The sequence below is a fragment of the Podarcis tiliguerta genome, assembly GCF_965153285.1.
Source record: "Podarcis tiliguerta genome assembly, chromosome: 4".
In the NCBI taxonomy this organism is placed as follows: domain Eukaryota; kingdom Metazoa; phylum Chordata; class Lepidosauria; order Squamata; family Lacertidae; genus Podarcis; species Podarcis tiliguerta.
In genome coordinates this window covers 16617600-16637740 of record NC_139537.1, presented here as the reverse complement: position 1 = coordinate 16637740, position 20141 = coordinate 16617600, and the positions used below count along the sequence as shown (strand labels likewise).

Sequence of the window (20141 nt, the reverse complement as noted above, 5' to 3'; positions counted from 1 at the left end):
ATAATTTTTATTTATACCCCGCCCTCCCCAGCCAAGGCCGGGCTCAGGGCGGCTAACAAGCAATAATAAAAACAAGTTGAATTAATACAACTTAAAAACAAGATTAAAATACAACATTAAAATATTGAAACATTAAAATATTAAAATGCAGCCTTAATAGATTAATATTTTGGGGGGTCCTGGGTCCCGGCCCCCCATTGGGCAAAAATATTCCAGCATTGCGCTGGGTTGGACTAGATGACCCTCGGTGTCCCTTCCAACTCTACCATTCTATCATTCTGCCTCCCTTTCCTGCGCCTTCCAAAGCAGCAGCAGCAGTAAGCACTGAGAGACGGGGGCGTGACCACCTCGTGGGTGCGTTTCCCCCACCTCCAGCCCATGGACATGGCCCGCGTCCCATTGGCCGAGGGAAGCCCCGCCTCGCGCCACCTGGCCCCACCTCCTCCGACCCTTATAGGTTGCCGAGAAGCTCCCCTCTTCTCTCCGCCCCGTTTGCGGTACGGCCCCTCCTCCAACTCAGAGACTGCCCGGAGATGGGGAGCTGGAGAACGCTCGGCCGATTGGCTGGCTCTGGCCGGCGCCTGTGATTGGCCAGCCGGGGGTTGCGGGTAGGCGTGGCCGCGGCGCTTCGATTGGCCGCGGCCGAGGGGTGTGCGCGCGAGGGAGAGCCGCGGTTGGTGGGCGGGGCGGGGATGGCAGCGGCTGTTCCTGAGCGGCTGAAGCCGAAGAGCTTCCAGGGGGGCGGGAGGGGGAAAGAGGAGGAGGAGGAGGGGAGCGGCGGATGGGGGCGGCGGCCGGAGGCGCTGAGCGCTGAGCGCAGGCAGCCGCTGCAGCCAGTCGCCTCCCTCTGCCCCCGCTGGCTCCGGCAACCATGAACAGGGGCGCCGCTTCTTGCCCTTCGTCCGTCCCCGGCGGCAGCGGCCACGGAGAGTGCCGGAGGGTCTGTAGCAACTGCCGGAAAGTCCTGAGGCAGGTGGGTGTACGTCGACCCCCGTCACGTTCCTCACACAAACACACACATACACCCCTCCGCGCGTGCGCGCGGTGCTGTGGAACGTTGGGGAGCAGCGCGCGCGGGGATCGGGCGGTTGGTGGGGAGGCGGGGGGAGCCCGATCGGAGGAGGCGACTTCTGCCCGAAGGCGCTCGGAGATGCTGCTCGCCTCTCCCGATTGCAGACCGTTGGGCTGCTGCGCTCGGGCCACGCCCCCTCGGCCAACTCTTATAAAGGGGGGGGGGAGGCGCGCGCCCCGCTGAGGTTGGGGGGGGGGCTCTTTCACCTTCGCGTAGGGCTGCTTGTGTACGTGTGTCAGTCAGTCAGGGTTATCCCAAAGCATATATAATGAGGCGTTATATGTGTGTAAGTGTGAATTCTGGTGCGCCTGTGAGTTACATTGGTAGCTCGTGTTCTCCTCAAGAGTAGACCCACTGAAGTCCCATGGGCATGGCTGACTTAAGTCTGCTGGTTTCGGTGGGTCTGCTCTGGGGAGCAGTTAACTGGGGTACAAAACTGTAGCCCTCCTCAGAGTAGACCTACTGAAGGCTCATGGGCATGGCTGACATGGGTCTCCTGGTTTCAGTGGCTCTACTTGTGAGTAGAACTTGGACAACGAGGGGTTGCCTGCAACTAACTTCTAGGACCCTCAGAAATGAATGTATCCAGATTAGCAATATCCATTAATTTCAGTGGGTCTGCTCTGAGCAGGACTTAATTTGGATACAACCCTATCTCTAAATACATATGTATATATCAAGAGAGCAGTTTGTGTGTTTTCCTATCCAGTTGTATAAAATAGGTATGATTTGCATAGTACAGCTGTATAAAAATAATAAGAACCATATCCAGCTGGATGTAGACTTAACTGCAATCCTAACCATTTTTTTTGCTCACAAGTAAGTTGTGCTGGTCCCAGTGGGGCTTGCTCACAGGTAAGTGGGGTTGGGACTGCAGCCTTAAGTTAGCCATGCATTAGCCCCATTGCAGTCCATGGGACAACTGACAGTCCTGTCACCACATTTACTTGGGACTAAGCCCTGTTGAGCTCAATAGGACTTACTTCTAAGTAGATGTGATGTGGTTAGGCTTGTGCTGTTAATTACGACTAAGAAAAGTCCAATCATTTTTAATGAGGGTAAAGCGTGGCTAAATTAGTCTGGAGCCAGCCCATTATTTTTATATTACAAAGTGTATTGGGCTGGCTGCTTTTAAGTGCTAGCTATATTAAGGTTATTTGGTTGTTTTAAAAAGTTTTAAAACTGTGTTCTTTTGTTTATAATGTAAGGTTGTTTATAATTGCATAGTAAAGTAGGATAATACTGTACATATTATATGTATATATTGTATATTAAAATTGCATAAAATATGCATATCATTTTAATACAATGTATGCATAATTTATTATTTGTTCATGTGCTTTTAGTGTGACTTGTTCTTGAAAGGTGCTCAGTGTGGTTACAGTTGGTACTGAACCACTTAAACAAAAGCATAATAATAATAATAATAATAATAGCAATTGATAAAATTGTATACAGCCTGGCAACATCAAAAAATAGCCAATCATGTTGTCACAGTAAAAGAAAAAGGGGTGGTTTGGTGGTGGATTGGTTTCACATACCATCTAAATGAATATAGTGCAATAGGGTGTGTGTCTTTGTGTTTGTGTATAGAATATGGGTGACATCTGATTTATACAATTGCCCATTGAGTTTTTAATGGGTCTCCTCTAAGTATAACAAATACAAATTTGCATGTTTACTTGAAAATAAAGCTTCACTGAGATCAGTGGGCCTTACTTTCCAGATAAGAAAGTATAGAATTCCAGCCCTGGGGAATGTTGTCTTCTGTTTGTAATCATTGTATTGAAGAAAAAAAAGGTTCAGTGGGATATGTCAGAAAATATTTACCAGTAAATCTCAGAGCTAACCTAATTGCCTTAATTAGGTTATAATATGCCTATATATTTCCATTGCTTAGAAGTAAATGATGTGCTAATGCTAAAAACGCAGGTTAATGACTTGCACATTTCTGACATTTACTGTGGGCAGTCCTCCAAAAATCTTAAGAATTGCTAGTAAATGCTAACATTCACTAAGTCTGACACTGTAATAAGTGTATACTTTTCTTTCTCTGTGTGATCCTGTTAAAACAAGTATCTTTAAACAGTATGGTAAAGATAATCACCTTTAAACAGTGTGATCCTGGGTGGGCAGGGCTGAAAGGAAGGGAACTGAAGGCAGTTCATCTACCTCCTGGGTTCTCCAGTGCCCTGAGAACAGAGGACGGCTCTTGCTCACCTTTGTCCTTTTCTGTTTTTTCTACACCCCCCAAAACCATTCACCTCCCATGGGAAATAAAGGGAATGAAATTCACTGTTGTCTGTGTGCTCCTGGTTTGGAGGTGTGCCAGGGGAATGGGAAGGCGTTGGATCTTTTGGATCCAAGCACACCCTTGGCATGCCCACCCCCTTTTTTTGCTCTGCTGAGATCCGTTCTGACAACAATAGAGGAAGGGCTGTGGAAGGTTCCATAGCAATGGCGAGGTGGGATCCAACACTGGATCTCCCTCTCCAAGGTTGAGGAGTTTTCTTTCTGTGCTTATAAAAGGTGCTGCAATGATTCCTATGGCCCCTGGGATATCCTTCCCAGGGTTTCAGTGTCTAGTGAAATCAGTTAAAGGGGCTTGACTTTGGCAGGGTTGTGCTCTCTGTACTTGATGTGGTATGTGTCTGTATGAAATTCTTATTTTGCTGTACCTTTGCCTTCTGTATCACTACTTCACTTATCCATTGGAATGTTAAAAATATGTCTTGTCCCTGAAGTCTCAAGACCTTCAAAAGAATAAGAAAAAACACTGTCTAAATTCTATATTTGGTTTGTGCACCCTCTTTCCAAAGGCGAGAGGAAGCTAGAATGTGGCTGAAGCTCAGTGGTAGAGCATCTACTTGTCCCAGGTTCAATCCCAGGTGTCTCCAGGTACGGTTAGGAGAGACTCATGTCTGGAATTCTAGGGAGCCGCTACTGGTCAGTGTTGACAAAACTGAGCTAGATGGATCTGACGGTCTGACTCAGCAAAAGGCAGCTTCCAGGTTGAGCTTCCTCCTGCCACCCAGAAGATGCTCAAAAAAATCCCACTTTAATATCAAGTGTAGCATGCATGTACTTTAAAGACAAATATTTATATGTAGGTGTTTTCATGTGTTTCTAGTTTCTCTCCTGCTTTTTGCTTAATCTTAATTGAGAGGTCTTGTTTTACTTCTAGAAGAAATTAAGGTTTTGGCTGTGGTGTAACTTTGTGGGAGGCTGCAAAACTGATGCGTGACTATCGAGATGATTTCTCCTTGCATTACTGCCCATCAAAATATTTAATGCCTAAGCTTATGATGTTGACTGAGGACTGGAGTAAATTGAAGGATAATGGTGGTATAGTTGATGGTAAGGTCAGACTGACTGAGTGGTTTATCCTCCTGGATATTGTTATCAGCGCAAAGCCTATGGGATAGTTTGCAGAATAAATATAAATTTTATTTGTGCCGTAGACTTGACAGTCTAACTCAAATTGCTCTCCTCTTTATTTATGACAGCTCTGTCCCTTCTAGTTAAAAAAAAGTGAGGGGGGGAATCTTGCAATTCAATGACCTAACTTAGTCATACTTGTTTTTTCAGTGGGTCTGCTGGGTGTAAAACTTAGCTATCATAGCCCCCCCCCCTGTTACCATGGAAATAGGATCTTTGCCCCAAGTAATCATTGAGCCAGACTAGAACCCTTTTTGGGGGGCTGGGGGATAGATTGTAACTAGACACATATATCAGACAGACACTGAATATGCTTCATCCTGTAAGATTGCAGCCAATACCAATGATGTCACTAAGCAAACCAGGGTTTTCATTGGTTTCAGTGTTGTCAGACTAGAATGCAGAGAATACCCTCCAGCCTTAATGTATGATTGAAGCAGAAACCTCCTACCTTCTAACTATTTCTCCCTTTTGTATTGATATTGATTCCTGTTGGTTTTGCCTCTGCAACACTAAGCCTCAGTTCTGCATATAATATCTTATTGAAGACATGCTGCAGGAGAGAGAGAAAAAGAGATGGACTACATCTCATCTTCCTTATCTCCACCCACATCTGACACACATTTTTGCAAGGAGCACTGCCCTCTTCATAACCTTGACTTCAGTGTGTGGGTCTGCTATGAGGGTGAAGAAAGACAAGGGGAAGGAAACTTTTATCTTTTGAACTGTATCCTCTCTGTATATGTAGAGTATGTCAAAATAAATGCCTCCCAACTCTATATAATCTCCCTGCTCTTTTTTATGCTTACACTTTCTGTAGCAGCTATATCTGTATTGTGTGTCTGATTTTAGATTTTGTCTCCATGACAAATCTCTTATTATTAGATCCCCCTCCCCTTTCTGTATATGAACATCATGTCTGTGTGTGTACTCAGAAAATCTGGCTTTCTTGGAAGCTTATTGGGGGTTCCTCAGTAAAATTACTACAGTAATGCCAAGCAAAATTCTCTAGAAGATATCTTGCCCACATCTTCTGTTGAGTGCTGGGTATGTTTTACTGGCAGGGTTTTTCAAACATGGGATTCCCCTTCTAACTGCTCTCTTCCTCCTGCCTTCTACCAGTAGGCATCTCTTTGGTAAGTGAATGAATGGGGGCTCCTTGCACACAGCTACATGCATGCAGTAGACCGGAGCAATACTCCAACGCTGGCATTAGAAGAGGCCATTTCAAGCTTCCTTGTGAATCCAGCCAGCCAGGGTACAAAACAGGAGTGGGAAGAACACCTTTAACTAGAAGCTCCCATGTGCTGCCTGCTTCTCTGCAGCTGCCATACTTAGCAGTTTGAGGGCTGCAAGCCAATCCTCTGTTGCTGGGTGTGAAGCATCTTTGGCCCTACTTGCTGCAAGATTAGCTCCCTGCCTAGAACTTTGCAGTTCCTTCACCTCAGTGTCTATGTCTCTTCCCTTTATGGAGGGAGGACTGTACTGTGGCACAGTGTGCATTTATACTGGCCAAGTGGCACCCAGCAAGGGATAGGGGAGAAATTCTGTTTGCATTTTAATGCAAAACTACCTTATTTGTACTTCCCGCACCCCTCCCAAATGTGAATCCAAATGAAGCTATCCTTCAAAATGTGCACTTTTCTGAATTTTGCAATCAGATAATGTGCACAAAAGCATGTGCATAAAAATGTATATATTGGTGAAAATAACATAAAATATGTTGGGGTGTATTAGGGAACAAAATTACAAGCAGAAATGTATATATTAGGAGAAACGTACAATAAAATGCTGACAAATTATTGTGATGACTTTTTTTAGTCCCAGAATACCAAGTGATGTGTGGAAATTTTGAGATGGATATTATTCAGCAGATTAATTGATGCACTAAGGGTTACTGGATGATGGAAAAAAGTGGTATGTGAAAGATACAATACCCCAATTCTTTGCAGTTTTAAAATTATGTAATAATGTGCTCAAAAGAGGACCAAATCCTGCTGGTCGCATAATCTGATGCTAGAATCATGAATCATTGTCTGTATGTAGGAAGGCTCCCTTGTTAGTGAGAATCTTGATTCCTAGTATGAATTCCTTAAAATGCAGTTTTTAAAAAAATGGTGTATGGATGCTGTTCAGATGTAATAAGTAATATAAACATGGCTGTTTTTGCCTATATAAGGATGTTGCAGAAAGTAATATTTCTAGAATGAACTCCTACTTTACCTGGGAAGTTGTGTGTTTGGGGTGATGAATGAGTATATTTTCATCCTTGGATCCCTTTTTTAAGGAATAGTTTAGCTATTTTGTACTGTTGAGGTGATTTCTGATTTATTGAGATGTGGGTAAGTAAATTCCTATGACAACACCTCTCTGATACTTGATCTCTGTGTCATGTACATTCTGTTTAAAAAGATCAATATTTATTATAGGCTGCCATTCAGGTGTTAAACCCTTCCCCAAGCTTCCCACAACATATTAAAAGCATAAAATTCATAATGTGATTATAAACTGTGAAACCACACAATCCGTAAAACACTAAAACAACTAAAAATATTATAGCAACAGCAATAAACAGTATAAAAAAACAAGTGGCACAGCATAAAGAGTTTTAAAAGAACAACAGCTGTGAAATACAAAACAGCTAAAATAGCAAGTGAAAGCATTTTGCAACAAAAAAGTCTTCAGGCTGTTTTACAAGCCATCAACATAGGGGCCATATGAATATGCCTAGGGAAGGGGTTCTGTTAACATGGGACCACCTCTGAATCAGTGGTACAGTTAGCATCCTGAGAATATCGTCCCTCTCTTTCTTGAGGTGTGGTTCCTAGCCCTCATGGCTGTGAATAAGAGGTTAAAAATAAGCTGACTGTGTTTGGAAAATAAGCCAAGAATTGAATAGAGGCCAGTTGGCTACCTGTTACTCCCCCTCCCGCTTTTCTGTGTGTATCCAAACTGAATGATGCCTCCTCCCTTTTCCTACGTGCCTTGCTTCTGCAGTCTTCGTTACCACTGTATGAGTAGTCAACAACATGCTCCTTTGCCTAAAAGGGGGAAAAAGTATTTGAAAACCTTCAAAGCCAATGCAATCAGGCAAATTAAGTTAGTTTCCTTATTTTGATGGGGGGGGGGGGAGAAATAGAGGTTGACTAATGATTTGGGTGCAGGTCACGCACAGCTACTTTTCCTTACTCTCTTGTGGCAAAGTTATCCATGCATCTCTTGTCACAGTTTATTTTATTACACAGTTTATTTTATTACATTTTTATCATGCTTTCTACCCCTGAGGGAGATTTGAATTGACCCTAAATGCATATAAAATTCATAAAAAGATGAAAAAAGAGTTTAATATAAATGCCAGAATCTTGGCAGCAGCATTAATACTGCTAGTCTTTTTGGCATTAAATAATAAAATAATTTAAATGGTTTTCAGAAGGCAGATGAGGACCTTTCCTCATAGGAAAGCTCTTCTGAGAAGAAAAGTGCCATATCTTAGAAGGCCCTGCTCCCAGTGGATACTGGCTTTACTTCAGATGGAAGTGTTTCCTGGAACAAGACCAAAGTGACTGAAGAATGGGAAGGGGTCAATATGGGGGAAAGCGTTCCCTGAACTAGTTTTAGGCTTAAGCCATTTAGTTTTAAGTGAAAGAGCCAGCAACATCTAGAAAACATGTTTTTTATTTTCTTAAGACTGTACCTCAAAAGTGGAATTATATGTTGCAGTGAAGATGAGGCTGCTGCTGAAGACAGCAGTTGCATGTTGAATTTCCCACTACCTTCCATAATAACAGCTAATTCAATTCTCCATGTGTGCTGACATCCTTATGAAGAAGTGTGTTGCATTGCCCCGCCAGTAATGGCAAGTGATTTGGAGGGGGGTGGGTTAAAACACTTCCTAAAAATTGGGACACATGGCTAGTGGGTTGAAGGGATCTGGTCCTGGCTTGTTAAATGACATTAAACCAGATTTCCCTGATTCAGTCAGAATGCAGAATAATGCAAACCATAAACTAAACTCCAAAGTGATGTACAAGGAGAGACGATGCCTTTTAGATAAGCATTTGACTGCAACGCTTGTTCACCACGTCAAAACCTTGGTTTATGGAGCCCTAAGCCGAACCAGACACATCTGCCACTATTTCTAACAATACTAGCTGTCCAGCAAGCCACCCTTCAGGAATATTCTGATTGGTTTGCCTCCACTCTGTACATCTGATTAACTGAGTTGCCTCTTGTTTGTCCAGCGCAAATGAATTAAAACTGCTGAGCTGGGCAGATCTATCAGCTTGGAGCAACTAAGGCAAATGCGCTGTGTATGTGTATGTTTGGCAGCCTCTTTCTAATTATATCTTTGTACCAGGATTTTTTCTTGTAAATATGAAGAAAGCATGTAAGTCATTGCGCTCAAATATTTGCACTCTTTGTCCCAAAGCTGTTTTTCTTTTTCTTTTTTTCTTCCTCTGTGGGTCAGGCCAAGTGCCAATCAAAGTTGTTTTTCAAGCCATGCAGTGAAATTGTAGAACAGCTCCGCCCCCGCCCCCCCCGCCCTGCTGTCTTCCAAAGAAGGGTTTGGCTTTTGGAGAACTGGTGTGGGGGAGGGCTGGGTAGGATAATACACACTTAAAAAAAAAAAAAAGTTGACTGTCTGTAGGCTTATAAAAATGTGTTTTGTGCTAACAAATGTGTATGTTTGGTACGTGCATTTATTTATCCCTCTCCTCCCCCTCTTCTAAGCTCTTGGATCATATTATACATCATACTTGATGTTTCTTCCTGCTTTCTAATCTGTGAGAAGTTTCATGGATTTGAGAAGCACAGAGCAATACCATTGGATTTAACTGTTGCATTTCTGGGCCAGGTGTTCCTGTTGGGTGAGTTCTCCCCATCACTCTAGAGAAGCCTTGCTCAACATTGTGTTCCCAGGTGTCGTTGGACTACAACTCCCAGCATCCCTAGCTAGCATGGCCACTGGTCAAGGATGATGGGAGTTGAGAAAGGCTGCTCCAGAGTATTGTGGTTCATATTAGTTCTGCCCCATCCCCAAACATGGGTTTTGCAAGAGGGTGGAAATAAGTTGTGAGCCAGGGAAAGTCTTGCTTACTAGCTAGATGGTCTTATGAAGGCCCACCCTTACTATAGCCCTGTCCCAAGCTGTAGTTTGGGAAATACAGTGCTGCGTTAATTGGCAGGGTTGTTCTACAGATCACAGAGTTAATGGGAACAAAGTGATCTCAAAACTCCCAAAGCAATATATGTTTTCTAAATAGTGGTGTTACTTGATGTGATCAAACCCGTCCTGGTATATTGTCATCTATTTTTGTGGGCATTTCTAAGTCACGTCCACACCATGTATTAAAGCACATGGCGTTCCCCAAATAATCATGGGAACTGTGGTTTGTTAAGGGTGCTGGGAATTTTAGGCCTGTGGGGATAAGCTGCAGTTTCCAGGATTCTTTGGGGAAAGCTGTGACTTTTAAGGGGTATGAATGCACTTTCATACTGGCTTATAAATGCCACGGTTCCAGATTGAAGACTCCTTGGATGTGGAGTGCTGTGAAGTGTTGAGGCTATTCTTAGCACAGAATTCCCAGAACCTTCACAAAAGCCATAATTCCTCAGGGATCTTTCTGGGAAGTCTTTTTTGTGAAATTGGTTCTAAACTGCTTTAAGATGTGAAGTATAGATGTGGTGGTCCTGTTTGTCACACTTGGCTGGAAGCCCTGAGTGTGTTTGCTTAAGAGTAAACCTCATTAAACTCAGTAGGATTGGCTTCTGTGTAAACATGCATAAGGTAGGTTTGCACGTATTGGCCAACTTTATAGTTGCATAGTGAGAGCTTGCCTTTCATGTTTCATTTCTCAGCTTCTCACTTAAGTAACCTGCAGGCCACATTGGGCTTTCTGAAGTCTTTGCATCTTTGTCACTCCCTAAGCCATCAGTCCAGTCTGGGCTGTCAAGTTTTCTTGGGATGCACTGAAGATCTAGAAAAATCATACATGTATGAATGGGGCAGTAACAGCTAGTGTGAGCATCAGTTGCGGGGAGTGACCGTTTTAGGCACGTCCGATATATGTGTGACCGTGCTGAACCTGAAAGTGACCCAAAAATGTCACAGAAAGGGGCGGAACGGGGTGTTTGCTGGTATTTTCAATAGTGTTTCAAATATACATGGTACTTTGGAATGTTAAAGGTAAAGGGGCCCCTGACCATTAGGTCCAGTTGTGGCTGACTCTGGGGTTGTGGCGCTCATTTCGTTCTACTGGCCGAGGGAGCCAGCGTACAGCTTCTGGGTCATGTGGCTAGCATGACTAAGCTGCTTCTGGCAAACCAGAGTAGTGCACGGAAACACCGTTTACCTTCCTGCCGGAGCGGTACCTATTTATGTACTTGCACTTTGACGTGCTTTCAAACTGCTAGGTTGGCAGGAGCAGGGACTGAGCAAGGGGGATTCGAACCGCCATTTGGAATGTAACCCCTGTGTAAATTGGGAGTTGTCGCTACATACAAGTTCCATGCCCCATCCCTGCACGTAGAAGGGTTAAAGTCATCTCCCATTGGGTGATGCATTGTGAGTTCAGGTTCCCATGGGGAACTTGATCCCACAGCTGATCCCTGCAGAAAGCAGCTATGTCAGCCGTATGCTTGGGAGCTGAGAAGTGCTGACCACAGGGCTTGCAAAGCACTTTGCACAGTGCTTCCCAAATTCCCGACAACCAGCTGGTTGCCAGGCGTTTGAGAGTTGCTGAGCAAGGCCAGTGCTCAGAGCTTCTGAAGTGCTGGGCGTAGGACAGTCAAACCCCCTTGCTCTGTAGTTCCCAATGTTGTCGGGAGCTTGGGAAGCACTGCTCAAGGGGACTCTGCCAGGTAGGTGAGGCATCACGTGATTGATGCGTGGGTTGTCCCACCCACCTGTCAGAGTTGACCTGCAGGAGTGGCCAGAAAGGTTCCTCTTCCCTGATCTGAGGAAATCACAACATACACGAACGGGGCACTAGCAACTAGCGTGAATATGGCTTGATTCACAACTCACCTGCCATTGTAAGCCAAATTATGGTTTATTGGGATCGTGTTGGCAAGTGGCTTCCAGAGAGGTTGCTTTGCTCCTCTGTTTTTACTCAGCATGTCATGGTAGTAAAGAGGACTGGGGAGGAGGTGGCTAAGGGCTTCTCAGCAGGAGCCGGCGTGTTCACACGGTTCCAGGAAGCCAGAATTAGGCCTGGTTCACATGCCAGTGTAAGCTAATCCGTTGCAGGGGAGAGTGGCAATCTCCAGAACAGCGAGTCAGGAGTCAAGGTGCAGTTAATCTGTGGGAGTTGGGAAATTCCCAGCATTGCTGTTGGGAGGGGTGGTAGTGCAAAAGAGGAAGTACCTCAGAGAAGAGGTACTTCATAATACTGGGGTATAGAGTCACTGTTGTGGTCTTTAGCAAGTACAGTCGTACCTCTGCTTACGTATCCCTTACGTATCTGCAAACCCAAAAGTATATTTCCGGGTTTTTGCCGCAGGTGTGCGCGCAGAAGCGGTCTCTCCAATTTTGAAAACCTCAGGATCTGGCCGTACCTCTGGAGCGGATCCTGTCCACAACTGGAGGTGCCACTGTAGAAGCTTTACCACTCACCTAGCTTATCCACGTGGGCTAGGATGGGGATTAGTGTTACAGTGTTACAGGATGGGGATTAGTATACAGTGGTACCTCGGGTTACAGACACTTCAGGTTACAGCCACTTCAGGTTACAGAGTCCGTTAACCCAGAAATAGTACCTCGGGTTAAGAACTTTGCTTCAGGATGAGAACAGAAATCGAGCGGCGGCACGGGACACCCCATTAGCTAAAGTGGTGCTCCAGGTTAAGAACAGTTTTAGGTTAAGAATGGACCTCTGGAACGAATTAAGTTCTTAACCATAGGTACTACTGTATAGATTGTATGTGACTAGGGTTCCTAACTCAAGAGTGCAATACCAAACCAGAGAATGCCTGCAGGTAACTTTTTATGACATTAAAGACCAACCCAAAAATTTATTGCTCGGAAGCAAATCTCACTGAAATATTTAGAAATTCTGAGTAAATAGGCTTCAGATTGCTCAGTGCTATATGTCCTGGTGATGTTATAGTTCTGAGCTGGGATTTGATGCCAGGTTTCAACAATTGTCTTTTTTGGTGACCCTGAGCAAGCTGCTGTTGCATTTGTTTTCCAACTGCAAAATATCAGTAATTGTGACCTCCCTCACAGGGTTATTGTGAGCATAAAGGAGGTGATGACATATTTGTACCCACCCAGTGCCTTGGGGATAAGGCATGCTATAAATCTAATTAGTGAAATATGTTTATTTGCTCCAGAAAAGTAGGTTATATAGAGTGGGACAAACATGGGGTGACATGCAAGTTCTAATAAACTGGTGTTTTACTCCTGTCCAAAATTAAAATTAATTTTATTTAGATACTTTATTGCCTTAATATAATTTGTACAGCACCTAGCACACCATCTGTACTGTACTTTAGTAATAGTAACAATAGGAGTGTCTCCACATATAATTTTAGCAGTAGTTTGCTTCTAATTCAGACGATGCTTTGACTTTCCCAGGGACTATTTATGGATTGCTACGCAAATTACTGCTGTTCATGCAAACCATTGGAGGGTTATGATTGCAGGTTGGATTGCAGTGTGCAATGTCTTTTTAGTTACCACATTCCAGGTGACACAATTTGTATAATATGGAAATCCTGTATTAATTATGCAAAGATGTGCTGAATTGGCATCCTGATTTCCATGGTTTCAATATGCAATTCTTCTATAGTTCTGCCAACTTCCAGAAGTAGGGATGGCTGTTTTATACATTACCTGGCTTTGCCTCTGACCATACTCTCTACCAGAAGCCATAGCAAATCCTGGCTGTCTCTAATCGTGTGTTAGATGCATGTTTTCAGCTGCTGGTTTGTCACATTCACACTTTATGGTTGCAGCTGCTGGCATGAGACTTAGGTTTACCCAAGTATGTACCTTAAGCATGTGTGAACAGGCTGAGAGAGAGAGGAGATTGTGGAAGGATTTCTTGCTTAATCTTTGTTGCTGCTGGGAAGAGGGGATTCTTGAGGCCTTGCTGCTCTACTTTAATGGCACAGCAATGTTTGCTGAAGGTGTTGGTTGGTTCAGTCCCCCCCCCCCTATTTTTTCTTTACTTTCCCACAGTCCGGAGTCCCCCACCACCCACCCCAGTCTCTTCTTGGGCATTGAGTCTAGCTGAGTATCTCCTCAACAAGCTTTGTTGAAGCAGTAGGGTGGGCTAACAGACTGTTCAGTGTCTGGTGAAAACTGATAGGCTTTTGCAATATTCATAGTGGTGGGAGATCGACACTTGATCTCAATCCCATATAATCTTCTTAGGCACACACACACACACACACACACACACACCCAAACCTGCCTTGAGCGCAATCTAGGAAAGCTTATTTTCAGTTACCAAGGACCTGGCAGTTACAAATATAGTGGTACCTTGGGTTAAGTACTTAATTCGTTCCGGAGGTCCGTTCTTAACCTGAAATTGTTCTTAACCTGAAGCACCACTTTAGCTAATGGGGCCTCCTGCTGCCGCTGCACCGCCGGAGCACAATTTCTGTTCTCATCAGCAAAGTTCTTAACCTGAAGCACTATTTCTGGGTTAGCGGAGTCTGTAACCTGAAGCGTATGTAACCCGAGGTACCACTGTACTGCTTAAGTAGCATGGTGGGCAGAAACACTGGGATCTCTGTTTTTTCATCACGAGGCCTTTTGAATGGTTGATCAAGAAAGATAAGACATTCTATAAGGATTAACTGATTGAATTTGCCTGTTCAGAGTAGGCTGTGTTTAGAATGGGGAATTAAGAATGCTGCCAAATATTTTACTGTTTGGCCACCACCTCTGTCATCAAGGGATTACATGATATACTTTGTTTTAAATGTGCCAGGAATTCAAAGTGCTGCTGAAATCTAATGAAAGCTTAAATAATTAAGTGTTCACCACTAACTTTATTGGTCGTCTTCATGCCGCACACCTGATAAAACACCTATGGCTTCTTTGACTGGAAAGTTAGTTGTGAAAGCTTCTAAGATGCTTTTTTAAAAGATATTAAAATAGGCCCATGTGCATAGATATATCCTTGAATTGATATGTACATAACATTAACTGATAGGGTTTCAGTGAAACTGAGGAACTTCCTGGTTCAAGCAAAATAATGTGTTCTTACTGATAACCCGTGGTGTGCTCTGTCAGAAAATATAGTTGTGATCATTGGTGCAAATGCAAGATTTCAGGTCTTCCCAATGTATTGAGTATTGGACAATGGGCAGCATTTGCATCCTACCCCTATTACTGCACCTGGGACTGCCCACTTTTTGAGACAAGGTCCTAGCAAGATGAACAGCTGATTGGACTCAGTTGGACGTTGCTGAAAACATCAGTTTGGTAGAACAACAGTATAGAGAATTACCGTATTTTTTGCTCTATAAGACTCACTTTTTCCCTCCTAAAAAGTAAGGGGAAATGTGTGTGAGTCTTATGGAGCGAATGCAGGCTGCGCGGCTATCCCAGAAGCCAGAACAGCAAGAGGGATTGCTGCTTTCACTGCGCAGCGATCCCTCTTGCTGTTCTGGCTTCTGAGATTCAGAATATTTTTTTTTCTTGCTTTCCTCCTCCAAAAACTAGGTGCGTCTTGTGGTCTGGTGCGTCTTATAGAGCGAAAAATACGGTACATAGTTGATAGAGTACTGTCTCCAAATAGTGTATTATCCTCATGCCCATAGTGAGCCACTTTGAGACTCAGATGTGATGAAAAGTGCAATACAGTCTACCTTTTAAAAATAAAAATAAAAATTAATGACACCAGGCAGCTGCTATTATAAACTGCTTAGAGGTTTTATTTACAAGTAACCAGTACACAGAAGCCCTTGTATCATTGCTCTCAAGAGGACCATGGGATGCAGTAAAAAATAAAAGAAAAGAAATCTGCCGCTTATACAAAGGCATTCTTGACTTCATGGAATATTTGACGGCAGTCAAGTAATAGGCGGTCAATTGACCAGCATCTCAACTCTAAGTTATAAATAGATTTGCAGTTTATTTCAGGCCTTTGGTCAGAATCTATATCTAGCATGGCAGAATAAAAAACTGTTTTCAAGTTTCTTGTTTGAAAAGTTTTGAGAAAGTATACAAGACTTTCTTACCACTAGGGCCTTAGCTCAGTAGTAGAGTATCTGCTTTGGGTGCAGAAGGTCTCAGGGTTCCATTTCCAGGTGGGACTGGGAAAGACCCATTTCTGGAATCTTGAAGAGCAGCTGCCAGCTAGCATAAACAGTGTTGCGCTAGATAGACCAATGGTCTGACTTACAAATTCTTTATTCTGAGCATGTCTGTTTGACACAATATGGCCAAGCTGCCATTGTACCATAAAACCCCTTAACATACCTATAAAGCACTTCTTTTATTTTCTCTCTTTTCTACTTGATTAAATAAATGAAAACATAATTTAAATATAGTTGATTTAAATCATCCCAACCTTGTTGATTCTCTGCTGAAAATAGTGGCTGGAACAGGATGAGAGAGTAGAATGATCCGCCTCATTATATAGATGGGCCATTTCCTGGTTCTCAGGAGTGAAAGAGAAAACTTTGCATAGTTCTCAATGGGGAATTTAGAAACAATTTTAGTTTCTTACTACATTTGTGCCCCACATTTCCTCCAGGAAGTCCAAGGCTGTGTTCATGGCTTTCTTTCCCCCCTTCCTTTTTATCCTCACAACAACCCTGTAAAGTAGGTTAGATTGAGATAGTGAGTGCTCCAAGGTCTCCCAGTGAGTTGATGGCTGTACTGGGATTTGGACCTGGGTCTCTCCAGTCCAAGTGCGATACTCTATAACCACTACACCGGGAGATTTGCCCGCTGAGTAAAGAATTCATGCAGCTGGGATTGGGCACAAGTCTGTCCAGTGCCCACCCCCTTAAGTAAGGAAGAAGAAACAAACTCCAAAACAGCCGTGAGGATGAAGCATGCACATTGAGCACAGAATGACTGGAGAGGAAGGGAAATGAGGGGGTGGATGGAATGAAGTGGCTAGAAACCTGAGCCAGAAGCACTGCATGCTGCAACATTTTGTTGTTGAGTGATGCTGGTGTCTCTGCATGCTGGATACTGGGGACAGATAACAGAGGAAGGCTTACTGACTTCATGCCCTGGTTTTAAGCTTCCCAGCAGCATATGGCTGGTTGCTGTTCCAAACAGCATGCTGGATTTGAAGAGCTCGTAGTCGGATCCATCTGGGCTCTTGTTATTTCTTAAACCTCCCAACAGCCCTAAAAGACAGAAACAGCTGGAAAGGGATCGGGTTGGGCTGGGCAGTGTATCTCCACTCTACCCTCCACCAGCTACTAATGGTCTCACCCAGGGCTCTTTCTCTCTCCGACCACAGACTGAGGTTCCGAAGCCAAGCAACTTGAGCTGAGCATTGGGAGAGCCAAGTTGAAGGCAGAAGAGGGGTAGACACTGCCGTAACCAATCAGCTCCTCCTTTCCCAGCAAAGCCTCTCAAGGTTCCTGAGCCAAACAAGCACAAGCCCTGTTGTGGTCTGGAGAAGGTGGGTGTGGGTGTCTGCACCATTCACCAGCCGTTCCCAGATTTTGAGTGTCTGGGACATAGAGATCAGACCATAGAGATCTTCCGTGCCTATACAGCCTGGCTGAAGCTAGACAGGTGGGAACACTTTATGGCACCAAGCCTCCAATCTTCTCAGGCTACAATAGCAGAATAACCTCCCAGTTAGCTGTAGCATTACTGCTTCGCTGTGCTTAAACAACAAAAATTATGATTAGCACACCCAGTTAGTGTTAAATGAATATTAAAAGATTAACTATATCATTCTGTCCCTGCCTTTTGCCGCTCCTTTGTCACACCCTGCCCTCTCCATATAGGTGTTACCCATCGGCATCCATGCTAAGTTAAACCCTAATTTCCCAAGGCAGGCCGAGGTATGGGCAGCAGGCCAGGCCTCCGTGCATCCTCCATTTGCTGCTTTGCTGCTGCCTCCTGTGCCAATTCAGCTACTTTGTTAGACTGAAAAGGAGGAGGAATAATCACACTGTCATTGCTAGGCAACTCAGTGTGTGAGCCCACAACCAGGTTTGGTTTAGATGAGGGATGTTGCAGGGTTCTGGAATCGATGCCAAGAATCTGGCAGAAGCATCAACCCACCCAGAGCAGAAACTCAGTGTGCTAGAATCTGGCAAGGCTCTTCAGTACCTTCAGTGTCTTCTCAACCAAAGTAAATCTCTGATGCCTTTGGTTCACTGTAGGGCAGATTATTTAATTGATCCAATGCCACAATGAAAGCTGCTTACATGGACACCAAGGCCTAGCAGGTTTTTGGGTGCACTAGAATTGATCTATTTTGGGATCCAACCACATTTACCAAAATGGGACTACGAATTGCTACCTGGCCATAGAGGTGACTCTTGTGTTGCATATTGTGGTTTCTTTTACTGCCATTTTAGGATTAGCCATTTCTCTGTTTGGTCCATGAGGTCCTCATGTGCTTTACCAATCTTAAATCCACAGAATGTTTGTACAGCCCCTGGGATACTTGGTTGGTTGTAGTCAACCAATGTTTACTCAGAGTAAACCCATGGACCTAAGTTAGTCATGCCCATTAATTTCTGCGGCTCTGCTCTGAGTAGAAGTTAGTTGAATGCAACCCATTGTCGTATCTGAATGAAGAAAGGTGATCATTATGTGAGAACAAGAACAATATTGCTTTGTACCCAACATGTTGCTTGGATGAAGGAAGAAGGGATAATTTTCTATGTTACACCGAAGCAACACTGAGTTTCTCACAGTGTGTGCACTCAGTAGGGAGCTGGATTCAGTCGTGCTTCTGGGCAAGTGTATATGTGTATGGTATGTACTTGAGAAATTACATAGGGCATTTACATAAGAGGGCCTTTTCAGTAGTGGCTCCCTGTCTGTGGAATGCCCTGTCCAATTAGGCCTGCCTGGCATTGGCATTACCGCCTTTTCAGCACCAGACTGAAAATTTCCACCCAGGCACCTGCCTGTTATTATTTTTTCTTTCCTCCTATTTGACAGTTTCTTTCAGTCTTCTGTTCATGGTGATTGTACGGAAAGCTAGAATTGGGAAGTTTGAATTTGTGTATGATCTTTTCTCTCTCTCTTTTAGTGTTGTGTGTAGTATTTTGTGGTTTTGGTTGCCTTGAGATACTTATAGTATAAGGTGATGCACAAGTAAAGTGGGAAAGAAGGTAATATTTCTTGCACTCATCCTTTGGTTCAGGGCTGGGGAACTTTAGGCCTGGGGCCAAGTGTGGCTCTCCAAGCCGATCTGGCTGTTGGGATTATCCCTGCCCCCTAGGCCTGCCCTTCACTGGCCCTGTTTTGCACCCTCCTTGAATGCTTTTGCCTGGCTGGAATCATAGAATTGTAGAGTTGGAAGAGACCATGAGGGTCATCCAGTCCAGCCCCTGCACTGCAGGAAACCTTTGCCCAATGTGGGGCTCGAACCCACAACCCTAAGCTTAAGAGTCTCATGCTCTACCAACTGTGTTCTTAATTTCTGACAATGTCACTTGCTTGTCAGGAGGAAGAGTGTATGATTGTATTAGAAATCAGCCTACAGAACACAGGTGAAATTTACATTCCTTGTTCCTCCTGCTTTTGCCTCTAAACCCTCCTGCCACAAGGGATGTGCTCCTTGGACTGAAAAAGGTTCCCTATACCTGTTTTATCTATATACCTGAACCATGTTTGATGTACAGCAAAAAGGTAATGTTTGAGTGGCACCACTTTCTTCCTTTATTAAAAAACATGGCAGCCTGGTGATTGGATGCACCGTGGTCTAAGGCACCCTGTTTCATTTTGATGCATACCATATCTTTTTCAGTTGCAAACCGGTAAGGAAAGGGTGCATACACAGTCTTTGGGTTTTCTTTATCCAAACAAGCTTTGGAGGGGGGTTGGGCTCTGACTTCTGCTTCTAATTTCCACAGAGGATAGGAGTAAACAACTGCAAAGGGATGCTGTCGTCTGACTTGATGGGCTGAAAATCTGGCTTTGAGTGGGTGGGTCAACATGTCTTGCCTGGAAGCCTGCCAAGCTGAGCACAGCAGCTCACAACCACCGAGTTCCCTTTTCTTCCATCGCGTGCCTGTAGAATTGAGAAGTCAAAGGAAAGCGGCTATAATGCTTCTAAACTTCCCCATTCTGAAATACCCATGTGTGTATTTTTCTCTCCCCTCTTCTTCTCAATGCAGCGGAACCACATAGCACACCCTAGGTTGTGTCATGCTTAAATTTTAAGTTACTTACATTTAAATTTATGACTTACCATTGGATCTATGCTCAACCCTTGAGGCAGTTTAAAAGTCCAGCTATGATGACATGAAAGCGAAACAGAAATAATAGTAAAGAGTTACAGGAAGGAAAAGTCAGCATTCTGTTATTCAACCTAAATTTTTCCTTGAGAAATGAAAATTTGTTAAATTCAACTTCTCTGGGGGCAGAGTTGTATTGAGAGCCTGCCACAGCAAGCAAAGGTGGTTCATATGAGAATCTTATTGAACTTAGTAGGACCTAAACCTGAGTAATAGTCTACAA

The 20141-nt window shown here is 44.0% G+C and overlaps 1 protein-coding gene across 2 annotated transcripts in view; it reads left to right on the top strand.

Moving 5' to 3' along the window:
* Positions 1–666: 666 nt before the first annotated feature.
* The window catches only part of SESN3 (sestrin 3), a 69627-nt gene continuing 50152 nt past the window's right edge, over positions 667–20141 (top strand). For both annotated transcript variants that reach the window (XR_014510191.1, XM_083436598.1), the window contains exon 1: positions 667–973. Coding sequence is in view for 1 of the 2 variants with exons in the window: in XM_083436598.1 (XP_083292724.1) it covers positions 872–973 (102 nt within the window). In the remaining variant the exon portion in view is untranslated. The remainder of the gene's footprint in view (positions 974–20141) is intronic.